Raw genomic sequence first — 14,610 nt, 5'->3', positions numbered from 1 at the left:
CTACCAGCAGATTTCTTTATTAGCTCAGAAAGTTCATGAGACATCACCATTTCACACCAGTTTCCTGCTGGCTTAGGTTTTTAGACCTCATGACAGAAAACTGCCATTTCATTTATCTGTTTTCCTGAAGCAAAATGACATCATTCAGAGCATGTGACTTCAGTTTTTCAACTAATAATTCCATGCTTATTCCTCATGATCAGAGAGGTAACTATAAATTCATGAAACAGCTACAGGAAACCAGCAATTAGTAATGGCAGGAAGTCCATGTGAAAGTTTCTGAGTAATTATGAAGAGAGAAATAATCCAAAAAGAACTGAAAAAATACAAGGTTTGTGGTAGAAGGGGCAAAAAAGTGGCCAAGATGGGAAATGCACATAAACACGAAGGAGTTAAAACCAGGAGACCTGAAAAAGACACCAAAATGGCATTGCACAGGAAGTTAAAAGGGAGTAAGAGTCATTGATCTGGTCAAAAAACAGATCAATAAAGTTTGCAAAAAGATCATTTTAAGAGCAGAAAGTTATTTCCCCTTCTCAGGGGAGGACTGGTAACCTCAGGCTGGTTACTACTTCAGATTATGATTTTCAGTTGTGGATTGCTATTCCTGGTAATATTTGTATTTTGGATTTGGCTCAGCTGATCAGAACAAATGCCATCAACTTCATAAAATAATGATAGCTATTAAGACATGCTCCGACTCTGCATTTTTTGACAATGATCAGTTAAAATTAATGAATCCTTTGAATGAATTCCACAGAAAAAGCGTTTCCATCAGAAAACAGAGAAGTCTGGAATTACTTTCAGTGTTTTTTAAAACTTATTGCAGTGAGCAACCAGCAAAGATGTGCACAGGCAGCTAAATTAGAAAAGGAATATAAACCCCAGTATTTACATCTGTTAACAAAAATAACAGTTTTTAGAAAGTATAGATAACTTACTAGAAAATCAGTTTTTGGAAAGCACAAGCAAATGAAAAGAGATTTAGAATAGCATCTTTTTACTAGAGTTTTTTAATAAATCTGATTTATTACCTTATAATATTATAATATTTGGTTTGCAAGACCTTGCTATTTGTCTTCTGCCACTGATGATAATAATGCTGCTTATTTTATAAGACAGGTAACATTCAGCTCTTCTCACTCATTCTATTTTATTAACTCAGTATCTATCAGGTTATTTTTAAATTTCCCAAAATAATAATATCAAAACCACCAATTAACTGACTATTAGATGCTTTAAAATTGGTATCACCTTAAAAGAAAATAATGGAAGAATTAGTTGTGATTTTGCTTGTTGTCCCAGCTCATCATTTTATTTTTTCATGCAGCAACTGTGCAGATTTAAAATATTCTTGATCAATCTTGTGTGACTTATAAATTGTTTTTCCATCTGAGGTTGGGAGAGTCCTCACGTACTGTTAAGAAAACAAGACATTAGTTGCAAACTAATGTTTAGACATTATAAACATTAGACTATCTCAAACTTCACCTGTACATTTGCATGTATGTCTATACATGTCATTTTCATTAACAGTATTAGAATACTTTCCCTCAGGCCAGTGTTGAGTTTTAACGGAAGCTGATAAACATTCACTATTTCACAATGTAACCTAGCAATATAAAGAATGATTAATAAAATAGGGTTTAATAAACCTACAGTTATTCAAAGTTCAGAACATTAGAATTCTAGATATTAAGAAATTTGAGGTAACAGAGCACTTGGTTCCTTTTCTGAAGTTTATGAACTTAAGAGAAAAAACCTTGTGCTACTAAATTAGGAACAGCCAAATTATTTTTATCTCATCATCAGCTGTGTTCTAAAAATGCACAGCAATGACCAAGATTTTTATATCAAAACATCAGAGAAAGCTTACATGCACCTATTGTACCATTCTTGTCCAATACAAAGCATTATTTTTCTGGTTTAAGTGAGAAAAGCAAATCTGTAAAGGCAGTATCACTCCTAAGTGAAGGTATGTTATGTTATGTTAATATAAACTGCAATCCCTACAATGAAGAGGTGAATTAATGACTGCAGCAGACAGCATATGGCCGTAATTTGCATTGAGTAACTCTTTTGTAATGTTGTAATATCCCTGTCATATTCATTATCAATACTGACAACATGTTTCTTTGGAAAAATGCTTTGTGAAAATTAAGCAGACAGTGTTGTGACTGCAACTCAAGTCTTCCATAATGAGAAAAAAACTTGAAATACTGCAACTCAGACTATGTGGAAAGGACACCACATCAAAGCCAAACTAATAAGTCCATGAGTACACAAGCATTTTTATGCTACATGCTCAGAAACGAACAGAATCAATCTTCCTTAACATATGTCCTTAATTTGAACTGAAAAACTAAGGTCACATGATGTTACGTGCTTATCATTGATCTGTGTCTAAGCTTGTATTAAAAAATTTAGCAACCATTTCCACACTGCAGAGATCAGCACAGAAAACCCCTGGCTGTTCTGATAAGACTGCTTTCCACCTTCTCTGTGAGCACAAATTGAAGACTAAAAAACAAACCAAACAAAAAAATGTTAAAGGGCAACTAAGCTTGCTGGAAAGCAGAAGCATGCAGCTGAGTACAAGAGTCACAACAATTCTTCCTTTAGTTATTTAAGCTTTCTAGTAACTGCAGACAGTTGCAACTTGGGGAACATATCTATCTGAAGCTCCCTATCTGCTGAATCTTCAAAATTCAAAGGCGATTTCTGAGGAAAATTGAGTTTTGGTGTTTTTTGTTTTTTGTTTTTTTTTCTAGTAAGCAGGAAAGGGTGCTTTTTTTTTGAAAACAAACAACAAAAAACCCAAACCCAACAAAAAAATCCCACCCTGGCTTAAGGGATGAAAATCACTCTCTCATTCAAACAAATTATTTCTTGGACATTTAAGATGCACACACACAATCTTTTGCAGGAAGGACTGCAAGTCTACCTTAAAGAGGATGGTAATTTATCCACTACTTCATTTAACAGAAAATGCTGTTGCTTGAGCTACTTTGCTAGTGAAAGGAAAGGATAGTCAACAGCCTCTGATGGCCCATATGGAATCTTGTGGAACCAAACTGGAAAAATGTGTAGGTCAATAATGTATGTTAACATTCAAGAGCTGGTGCACCAAGTATCATGCACTAAGGTTTCATGGCATAAGGACGTGATTTTCTGAACTTCAGTAATGACTGTCTTTGTGTGACTCTATTTTTTTTTTTTTAACAACAAGAAGGTCATTATTATTGCAAATACTAAGTCTCAACTGTTCAAACAGCAGCTAGAAGCTGATTTGTTATTAAAATAAACAGAAAGTCTAAGTTGGAAGAAATACAATAATTTCATGTTGTTATTCAGGCTCCTAAATGTTGAAAATTTGAAATAGTTGTAAATATTGTGTAATTCTTACTTCTAAGTAGTCAGTCCTGGGTGCAGTTATATAATGTACAAAAAGAAACATTTTCTTTAGCTTCTGGCTGAATGATGTTTCTACATGCATATGCCATTACAGAAATAGAATACTTCACCTTGTAAAGGCACAATCTAGAAACAGCAAACTAAACATAGTTGCTCTACTTCAGTACTGTACTAACCAGAGATTGTAAAAATTCACACTACGTGATTTTAACTGTCTCTGGAACACAAACATACAATATACATATTTAGGAAAGGCAGCATTGTAAAATTTAATTCCATCAAATGCTATATGCATACACAGTTAGGTAGGAATTTCAGCAAATAGACAAAGGTATAAACACTAGTGTTAGAGGAATGTATTCCATGGTATGTCTTACATAAAAAATGAGAGGTATATGCATTGCAGTATATAATTATATATATATTTTGTGTATAATTCTATTTCAAATTGCCTGAAGGACAGCTACTGCAACTGCCTGCAAGTATTACTATTATTTTTTTTTTTTTACACGCCAAGAAATAATGCACTAAAATATAACGAGAAACAGCACACAGAAAATCAAAATGAAAATTATGCTCCTTCCACCCTCCATCCACAACTTACACACTTTTTCTTCTTTCTCCAACTTCTTCAAGTGCACTAGGAGGTTACTTTCTGCTGCTCGAAGTAAATTTTCAGGGATCTCCTAATGGGAATACAAATAGGCATTCTCTATTTGTTCAAATATCTCCCAATTATTTTTTCAATATATGGAACTTGTAGTTTATTAATATAGATTTTTCTCTTCTGAATTGCTATGTTGAGCACTCAGTTATATAATGACAACAAACCGAAATGAGTAAATCAATTTTACAGCAGTTAAACTGGTAGCCTAATAACACACTTCTGTTTGCTTTGCTCATGCTTTGCATTATCCATCTGTATTATGCAAAGGCTGGCCAATGCTAAGAAACCTGTGCTCTTCTAAACTTGGTCTGCACCAGGTTGTCAGTGTAGCTGTGTATTTTTAAAGACAAATTTAAAGATGCATTTGTCCACTGATACTTTCACTTCTATTCCATGACAATATTTGCATGGGTTTAAATATCCTTATACAACTTCAGAAGAACAGAATGTCTCTTAACATTTCAAATGCTCATTAGGTAAAACCCCAAAACATTTCTCAACATCATCATCTTCAGCTCTATCATCTTAAAAGTAAAGCCTCCTTTCTGAAAATTAAAAAGTTCTCCAAATAATGAGTCTGGCAGGAAAATTTGCTAGAAAACTCAGTAATTTTTGAATCTTAAAAAAACACTTTGAAAGATTTCCATTTCTACACATCTGCACCCTCCTGCAAACTGGTAAGACCAGGAACTAGAAGTTTTAACCAATCTTTCAGAAAACTCCAAAAACACCTTAACAATTAACAGTCATCTCTTACTTTTCACTTAGAACCAAGCACTAAAACTTTATTTTTGCTTGGTCCTATGAAACTGTGATTAGGACCATCTTGATAATGAAATAAGAGTTTGTAAGAATAATCTGGGCCCCATGCCAATAAAGTGGTTAAACAATATAATTTAAATGCACAGTCATATATGAATTCCAAACAAGCAGAAATATTTTCTATCTTTTAAAAAGCCACCATGGTCTTCACTCAAATACTTAAACTGTTACATACCACTTTATGAGCATAACTTCAATTTTTTTTTTTAGTTTCGTCTAAAAACTTCTAATCAACAATTACCTTATACACTATCTTTACAAGTTCTGAGGATGTATATGATTTTCCAACATTCTTCTGGAAAACATTCAGAATTTGCTGTTCACGTGCAATTCGGTGAGAAATGTAACCCTGGATTCTAGTATTTGCATCACGTACTACTGGGCCGTGACCTACATCAAAAGACACATAACAGACCACTATTACTTATATTTGCAATTAAGTATGTTATTGAATAACTGAATCATTCTTATGTAAACTCTGGTAGACTTAAAAGTCATAAGAAGGGAGCAGCACCTGTACATACCACCCTGTCAGAGTACCCTTTTTTTTTTTGGCATATAAATACGCAAAAATTAAGTTTGGATGTCTGCATCACAGTCTTCAATGGACATATATTAAGATGGAAAGGAAAAATTAGGATCTGAAAAAACGTGAGCGTGGAAAGGGAACACTTCAAATGGTATAAGGAAAGCAAGGGAAGATTAGACTATAAAAAAAAAAAAAATGGAAGGGAGTTCAGGAGAAGAGTTCACTGCTGAAGAGATTTTGTGTTACCTCTGCCTGTACCACTCTCCCTAAAGGATATTGATACTGATGATTTTAACTGATCCTGGTCTTTGAACAGTAGTGGTGAGGCAAAGGACTCATGTACTACTGTGCTGCTGGGGGCTATCTAGCGAACACAAGGGCTAGAGAAGTAACATTTTAATTACAACAGATAAATTTCCCAGGACAGATCTTCAAAACTGACTCACACACTGTACTTTATTCCCTTAAACATGTACTTTCGTAAGTCTGATCAAAAAAACTAGTAGAACACAACTCAGTGAACCAGCTGGAATGTGTCAGGGCAGGAATAAGCAATGCACAAGGAACGTTATATGTGGATCATTTTATGTATGGCTGGTTAATAAACAAAATGTGTTTTTACTGTGGCAGATCAGAAATGTTCAAGTTACTGAAAGGTCTTTCATTCAAACTAGAAAAAGGCTTAATTGGTAAAGAACTAATCTTTGTGGAAAAATCAAATACTGCCTCATGATACGCTAAAAACAATAGATTAAATATTTTTCAGACATTGAAAGTTACATGCACAGAAATTAATGTTTTACCTATGGAGAAATTTAGTTGCATGAATATTTGTCACATACTTTTAGCAAGATTTTCTATTTCTTTGCCTGTATACCTCACCTGAAGTAGCAGCACCAAATTCCGGCTTTGCCAGTATAACTCCAAGTAATTTATAAAATTGATAGAACAGAAACTACTGTAAAGAAACATACCTTTCTTTTAGAAGTTACCTGCTATCATCCAAATCAGTTTCTTCTGAAGCTGACAATTTAAAAAAAAACATATTCTTTACTTGTATTTTTGGGCTAACTGACTACATGGGGTTTTAGTTTTAAGGTTTTAAAATTACAGCTTATATTTCCTGAGAACAGGTAGTGTATAGAAAAACAGCAACTCATTTTTCATGGTTTGAATATCCATGAAATGAAGGGTCAGAGGAATCTCTTCTTCACAAGTCAAAATATTTATGCATATATTCACTTATACACTCACTTCAGCAGTTCTGAAATGACAAAATATACACTGAAGCTTAATTTGTGTAAAGGTAGTATTATAAATAAAAATATGCAACATTTGAATAGAAAACTGTAATCTCATATGCACATATATTTAATGATTTCAAAGATATTTAATTTGAAGCTATTGTTACTTACAATGTAAATTACAAACATGACAGTATCTCTAGTCAATATGTTACCACTTATAAAAACAGAAGTTTAAATTTAGAAAAAACACATCAAGATATACAGAGCAGAGACTAGAAAGAGACTATAATGGTAACTGTCCATTCTTTTGCATCCTCTAATGACAGAAGTTACATTATTCAAAATTAAGGCCTGAACATGGAATCACAAGACAGTCTTAAAACCAGTCCCTGCTCTTCTAAGTGCATGTCAGTACCTGGAATGGAACCCACATTTTCCAAAGTTAAAAGAATTTCACATCCATTACAGCAAATGTGTATGCATATACATACACTAAAATAATGTCAGAAAGCTTACAACTAAATCCAGATGTGGATCTTTTCCATCCAGAATTAACAGCTACACAGTTAACTTCACCAATAAATATCTGCATAAATGTAAAATGTTCCTGAGCATGTGAAAGAGACGTCAAAATCGACCATCTTCCCAGTAATTCAGACTTTGTATCCAGCAGCTTCTTATTATTTCAGAATTCTGTAGAGCCCATATGATCAGAAACAGTAAGTTTTTATTCTCATAACACCCTATGAAGTAATACAGGCTCTCTTACTTTACTGTAAATTAAAGCACAAAGGATGAATTTGAAGAAAAGAATCAGCTCATGAAATTTCACCCAGATTTCCTAACTCCAGTATGTTTTGTACCTGTATTTTCAAGCAACATCATTTATTATTACAGGATGGGGAGCCCTCTACTGACTAAAAAGCTCTTTTCTGGTCCAAAGAATTCTCATCAACTATCGGCTGTAAATAGACTATCACGAGCATTATGCCTGAATTCATTTCCACATTAAAAAACTTGGAAGGGGAAGGCAAAATTCAGCTACTCACAGGTAGCCAGCAGTCAGCTTGTTACAGAAATTCATGCTCTCCTACATTTAACTCTGAGGCTGCAATGTGAATGCTAAAGCATGTACAGAAAAAGTTCAAGAATTATGAAGACCTAAAACTGCAATAAAGTCTAAGTACTGAACTTATCCAGAATATGTTGGTAATGCAAACTACCTTCTAGTTACCATGTTACTGTAGTTCATACCAGTAATTTAAACAATTTTTCTGATGGTGCAATAGCTATCTTTTACACAAATGCACATACATTTTGTGCTGCATGGATAAAAAAAAGGAAGTTAGTTCCAAACTATCTCAGTACATCACTGAAAATGTGTAATATCCCACTGGCTTTCTTACTGCAAGTACAGCATGAACATACTTACAACAGTGTAGCAAAAAGCTACAAATAAATACACAAATATTTAACCTTGGCCAATGTATAATCTAGATAAATAATGACTAAGGAGAGAGTGAAATACAACAGATAAAATTTAATTTGGCATGTATAGAGTTATTATTAATTTTACTAGCAGTAAAGTAAATTACTGTGAGCAAGTCACTATTTCTGTCAGCTTCCACATCCATGAAACATCTATAATGATATTTTTCTTAAATAGCATTTTTATGCTTAGATCCTAAAGCACTTAAAGAACACCTACTTCAAGAAGTGTATTTTAAGAATGAACACAAAAGAGATTTGCTTACATAGGCTAAACACAGATGGTTAATGGAGGAAGACAGAACTAAGCATGTAGACACAGTCACTCAGAATGACAACTGGAAGAAGATGGAACAGAAAAAGTCAGAAGAAATCCCGAGATGTAGCCCTGAAAAACCAAATGAGTAGCTTAAACTTTAGTTACATAATGATTTCTTAAAATCCAGTCTTGCCAAACAGACATGTGGTTTATATGAAAAGTAAATGCATTCCCAAGGTTTGGGGAAGATAGAGGAAAAAAACAAAAGCAAAGTCACAGAACAAATGAATCGGTGACATTTTTAGAACGTGGTGTTTGGCCTCTTGGCTCTTTTTCAAATTTAAGCTAAGTCATTAAAATAAGACAACCATTTGACAGTTCTGCAGCTTTCCAAGATAAATTTGTGATTAATCCGTGTTGCAAAAAACAGACATCTCTCTCCAAAAACATTCCTAAGTAGCTCGCATTGACTGTATGGGGATGCAAATGACCAAAACAACAACTATTATTTTTTCTGCCAGGGTACATTAAAGCATATAGATAGAGTAGTATCAGAAACCCAAATTTGCTGAATGACTACAACAGTGATTCTGAACTCTGTGTGCTCTGGGCACAGAAGCACAAGATTCACCCTCAAATGGAGAAATCTTGGGAAGGAAAGATATGCATCACAGAAAAATTCTCAAGTCTTGCAAACCACCATGCCACAAAGTCTTCTTGGACATATATTAAGTAGTGAACTTGAATTGTTACATTAGTAATGGTGTTTGCTTACAGTAAGAGTTCTCAGATTCTGAGAGGCTGTAGTTAAAAAATACATAGTAAACCAGAGCAGTTATAAGTAGAACCGCTTACCAGGATATATTAAATCTACTTTCATTTGTAACAACCTCTCCAAAGTTTTCATGTAGTCATGCAGGTCTTCAATTACTGTTGTTCCTTCCCCTAAAATGCAGTCACCAGAAAATATAGCATTTTCTTCTTCTAGATGTAAAGCCATATGATCATCAGTGTGTCCAGGTGTATATAAAACTCTGTTTAAAAAACAACAAAAAGTGTTAGCTTTTCATACAGCATGTATGCTTCATTTTCAGAAGCTAGAAACAAATAATAAAATCGTGCACTTAGAAAGTAGCTCACAAACAGAAAAAAAATAGACCAAAAAAGGCAGAAATGTCAATGTAAACAGTGACTGCTTTGTCTAATCCCAGTCTATTTTGCTACACCATGTAGAGAATACATCTCAAACCTACTTTTACTTGTGTGACACATAACAGAAGTGAATTAAGGGAGCTGGCTAGCCATGTAGAATTTGTGTTATAAAGGGCTTTACTCTGAAGCTTTAAAAAAGAAAAACTGGCATGTCATTTGCAGATTGAAATGTGTGAAACTCTTGACAAACACCTTGCATTTAGCAAAATGGTAAGGATGATGGTGCCAATTCTTTTAGAAATTAACTATAAACTGCTGGATCCAATGCAGTTAAAGTTCTGTCTCCCAAAATTTATTTTTCCCTGAAAGCCCCATGACAGAGTGGAGCTGTCAAATACAACAAGTAATCTTCTAGCTGTTCTATGTGCAGGTCATTAAACATCAGTGGTAAGGATTTAGGACCTCACAGCTAGAATAAGTACTGCATTAGAATGAATCAAAAGGTAAATCGGCAGCTGATATGAGCTTCTGAGGAGCGGTACTGTAGTGTCCCTTCACTGTAACTTTTAAAAGGCAGAAGGCTTCATGATGAAGTTGATTCAAAGCAAAAGTAACACAACTCAGACCTACATCACTGCTGAAATTCATCAGAATTGTCTTATTAATGGTAGATGCATCAAAGCAATGATCAGGAACTGACAAATTTGGTGTCAAGCACACGGTACAGGCCAACAGTGTACATGCTAAGCAATACCCAACCACATTAGTAGAGGGCTGGGAGGCCAGAAGCACAGCACCACCTGATGTAATGACTTCCAGCTTTTACTGAATACTGAGTCCACCAGAAAGCAGGTGAGCCAACACCCTACAGAGGCAACATAAAAATCAAGTTCATTGGTTGCTTCATCATGTCTTGGTAGGAAGTGGCATCCTCCAGCTCCTGATGAAACTTAACCACTAATATGGAAAAAAACAAAGGAAAAAGAACCCAACACCACCTGACACACCTTGAAAACCTGAAGGTGGTTAACCAAAATTTACAATGCAGTTATTGGTTATTTTGGAGCCAGTGGTGCATCTAATCATATCCTTAAAATGCTTACTGAATTAACAAGGTGGGAATACCTGCTTTCAACCAAGCATAAAGTTTGGTCGCACTACCCCAAACCTCAAGATGTGCCACGTCTGTCTTACTTGGATTCAAATTTAACAAGTTGTTTTTGATCTCTAAATCGATTTTGTCCCAACATGCCACTAAGGCTAGTGATAGATCTGCACTATTCAATATAATACGCTCTATGTTGTTGCTTAGGTGCTTGTTTGTTTGGTTTGTTTACTTTATTTTCACACTAACAAAGGAAAATGCTTTTGGTCACATACATCCTTTGTATATTTTTTCTTCCAATCAGCCAACTGGTATATGCTACAAGTGGAATATAATTCACTTATAAATTGAGGAAAACAAGCAAGATTTGTCCTTAGAAGAGTAATGCCTTGTTAATGAAAGAAGTCTAGTAACAGAATGGTCCAATCTTTTCAGTGTGTGTGTTTGTGTGAGGCAGAGTGGCTTTCTACTTCACATTCATTCAAGCTAACAAGACAGGCAACATGCTTTCTGGGAAGAAGCCTTCCTGAATTGGCACCCTGCAAGAACCTGACAGATTAAATGTTTAAGATGTAACATTTTACATATGTTTTAGTATCATTTTGGGAAATATTTTAAAACTAAAAAGAAAGGCATGCCAAATAATCCATCCAGACTACGATAAACTTCCCAAATGTATCAATTTTAATAATAATTACTCATCTAAGAGTGATGAGAAAGTAAGTAAAATCCTATTTAATTTTCCTGGAGAGAATACTTTTAAAGGAAATATTCTTTATTTGTCTGCTAAAGAAAAACTAAAGGCTAATTCCTGATAATCCTCATTCATAAAAACAATTTCTTCGTATAAACATACCCTGCTAATTCATGATAGGAAGTCTACATGCCTAAATGTAGAAAAGACTAGATGTATGGCTTGACAATCATTAGAAGTTAGGATACATATATATGTTAGAATTCTGAAGAAAAACAGTGATCCAGAAAACTTGCAGAAATTGGTGTTTACCTGAGTGTGGCTCCTTCTGTCTGCACCACATCTCCCTCTTTAAGATAAAAATATTTATGTCCTCCTCTTATATTTTCTTCACGGTGAGGGACACGAGGAAGCTTACTGATGCGATATTCTGAGTCTATTTAAAAAAAAAGCAAAGAAAATTATCTGTCGCTAACAAAGCTTAATTATTATACAGTATGAATACGAAACTTGAAACAAGAAATTCGGTACAGCAATTTTGTTTACAAAGTGTATTTATTCCAGAGCCACAAACACTGACCAGTGAAAGCCACTGAATCTGAACACTGTACTCTGGACAAGCAGCAATTCTGAAGATGAAAAAGCACAAATAATAAAGAAATGTCAATAATTACTATAGTTTACAAATCTTGACCCATCAAGAGCCAAAACCCACAATTTTCTATGACAACGCATTTCTGTGCTCACATTCTACATTATGATTCACAGAAGCACCATTCAACATTTGCCTAACACTGGATGGAGGCTTTGATATGCAGCTTCCCTCAGTGTCTGCCATCCACACCTGTACATGAACTATGAATGCCTTAGTTGGAACAGCTACATAGAGCAACCCAGAAAGTTATTTATATCCTTTGCTAGCCTTTACAACCATGTTCATGGGTTGACAAGATCAAAAACCTCACAAAGGCATCAACACTGTTTTAACTAATGCCTGTGCTTCTTTGCAGACAAACACTTGGCAACTTCACAAACTCTGATGAAGCCTGTGACAAAGCTTGTGACAAAGCCCAAGAAACTAAGAACTGCCACGTTATCCATTCTGCTTATTCTCCTGCCAGATACTAAAGCAGAAACCTCTCTGCTTATCAACACTAAGTAGATATTTTTAGATCAGAATTTACCTGCAGAGTGCCCTACCTGCTTTCCTCTCTTGATCTGAGGCCTATGAATTTGTCAGCAATTACTAATGGTCTGCTGTAAGGAATCTCAAAGTTGTGCACGGTTCTTTCTCAGAGAGTATGTTATTTTTTTTCACACAGCAAAAATAGTGGTCAATTTGTCATTACTGTCAATACAGAAAGGAATGAGTATCCAGTTTTTCTCTTATCTCTTAATACCATGCAAACTGCTGATGTTAAATTAGGGTCTCATTATTTACATGTAAGAAAAATTCACTATAAAAGTATGCATAAAAATTGAAGAAAAACTGCCACTACAGTATTCAGATGATCTACTGCTCTTATTCTATACACTGCAGCAGTATCATGAAATTACATATAGTTTATATGGAGATTCTAGAAGAATAAACTGTCTGATTTGCACAGAAGCACTCCATAAAAGTTTTCTTCTTTACCATATATCTACCGTTTTCAACAATACTTGAAATCTCTGGCCTACCATTAGGGATGTTTTCACAGATATCAGATATTCCACCAACGTGATCATAATGCCAGTGTGTCACTAAAATTTCTTGAATTGAGATGTTGAACTCTGACAGTGCCTGCTTCAAACAGCCAATATATTCAGGAGTATTCGGCTGCCCAGTGTCAATAAGGACTCTTCTACACACGGACAAAAGAAAGAGAAAAAAACCCAAACAGTGAGATAGTTCCTTGTGCTCATGTCACAATGTTACATTACATAGCAATGTGGTAATCAAGATGCCTCCGTATTCCACACACCCTCCCTGACATTCCTCCGCACCAGTGACACAGCAATTTACAAAGGGGGGTGAAATAAGTAATAAATAAACTTAGACCACACATTTCCAGCTCCAGGACAGCCGCAGGAGCCACCGTTTAGGACGGCCTGGAAGGCCCGAGGCGAGGCACCTATCCGCTCCCTCACGGCACTCCCTCGCCCGGCCGCGGGTCCACACCCCACCCGCCCAAACCACCTCCTAGAACCGGTCACGGAGACTTAGCGCTGTAATATTTGTTTTCCTCTCCTTTTTAACCTAATTAAGAGATTTCAGAACAGCCGGAGGCAGCGCACAGGGCTCAAGCGGGTCGGGGCACAAGGGGATCCGGCGGCCACCCGGTCTGCTTCCCCTTTCCCCCCCCGGCCCCGAACAGGGTCGTTACCTGGAGCCGGTGCCCACCAGGTAGGTGTTGGTGCCCTGCAGAGTCATGGGTCCCGGGTTGCAGCCCAGCACCCGCACCACCCGCGACGAGAGCCGCTCGATGCGCGGCAGCAGCGAAACCATAACTGCAGGGGCACTCAACAAATACACCTTCCTCCTTCCCCGCCGCCCCACTCCCGGCTCCGCTTACACCAACACCGAGGGCGGGAAGACGGAAGCCGCTATTCCCCCTGCTCCGCCTCTCGGCGCCGGGCGCGGGGCCTTCCGCCCGGTTGTGAGACGGTGTTTCCCGGACGCTGCCGGGGCAGGGCGGCAGCGGTTTTCGGTTAAAAGCAGCCGCCAGGAACACCTCAAACATTGTGGTAATTCAGTGGAATAAAGGCGATACTCTTCTTTGGCTGGTCGGTGCCTCGCTGCTGCTCTGTGAGAGGCAGGTCTGGGCTCTGCTGGCCTCTAAAGCTGCAGGAATTTGTTGTAGCGACAAGCTGCATCTTCTGCATATTTTGAGAACATGCCTGCTTGACAGCATATATAGGAGTTATATATGCTTCTGTGTGTCATATAAGAGCTATCTAGGTTTCGGCATTTTAAATTAAAATGGGGAGGTGCTGGAGAGTGTTCCAGTGAAAGGACATTAAAGTGGTGAAGGGACTGGATATCTCTCATGTGATGAAAGGCTGAGAGAGCTGGGATTGTCCAGCCTGGAGAAGAGAAGGCTCAGGAGGGATCTCATCGATGTATGTAATGCCTGAAGGGATGATGCATAAAAGATGGAGTCAAGTTGTCACAGGACCATTGTCTCTGGTCTTCTCACAGGGCCCAGTGACAAGACCAGAAGCAGTGGGCACAATCCGAAACACAGGAGGTT

At 36.6% G+C, this 14,610-nt stretch overlaps 1 protein-coding gene and 1 long non-coding RNA gene across 2 annotated transcripts; both read right to left on the bottom strand.

Moving 5' to 3' along the window:
- Positions 1-995: 995 nt before the first annotated feature.
- LACTB2 (lactamase beta 2) lies at positions 996-13,996 on the bottom strand. The gene is made up of 7 exons (XM_062633204.1): positions 13,744-13,996; positions 13,058-13,221; positions 11,690-11,813; positions 9,282-9,460; positions 5,145-5,293; positions 4,019-4,100; positions 996-1,417 (listed from the first exon to the last, which is right to left on the bottom strand). Exons 1-7 carry the CDS (start codon positions 13,863-13,865, stop codon positions 1,374-1,376), a joined length of 864 nt encoding a protein of 287 aa, XP_062489188.1. The 5' UTR covers positions 13,866-13,996; the 3' UTR covers positions 996-1,373.
- Positions 6,635-8,235, bottom strand: LOC134171208 (uncharacterized). Its single transcript, XR_009967542.1, has 2 exons — positions 7,729-8,235; positions 6,635-7,641 (listed from the first exon to the last, which is right to left on the bottom strand). It is a non-coding gene; the product is annotated as an uncharacterized LOC134171208 (long non-coding RNA).
- Positions 13,997-14,610: the final 614 nt, after the last annotated feature.

This window comes from Pezoporus occidentalis, unplaced genomic scaffold (genome assembly GCF_034315485.1).
Source record: "Pezoporus occidentalis ecotype Australia unplaced genomic scaffold, CSIRO_AGI_Poc_V1 ctg4, whole genome shotgun sequence".
Lineage (NCBI taxonomy): Eukaryota > Metazoa > Chordata > Aves > Psittaciformes > Psittacidae > Pezoporus > Pezoporus occidentalis.
The sequence above is the reverse complement of the archived record's forward strand: the minus strand, read 5'-3'. Positions and strand labels throughout refer to the sequence as shown.

Bases quoted from the DNA above. Each gene is read 5' to 3' on its own strand.
- LACTB2 (XM_062633204.1), bottom strand. From the start codon at position 13,865: ATGGTTTCGCTGCTGCCGCGCATCGAGCGGCTCTCGTCGCGGGTGGTG. The intron at 11,814-13,057 runs GTAGGCCAGAGA...TTTTTTAAATAG, and splicing joins CTGTGAAAACATCCCTAATG to ACTCAGAATATCGCATCAGT. The intron at 9,461-11,689 runs GTAAACACCAAT...TTTTTTAAACAG, and splicing joins ACAGAAGGAGCCACACTCAG to AGTTTTATATACACCTGGAC.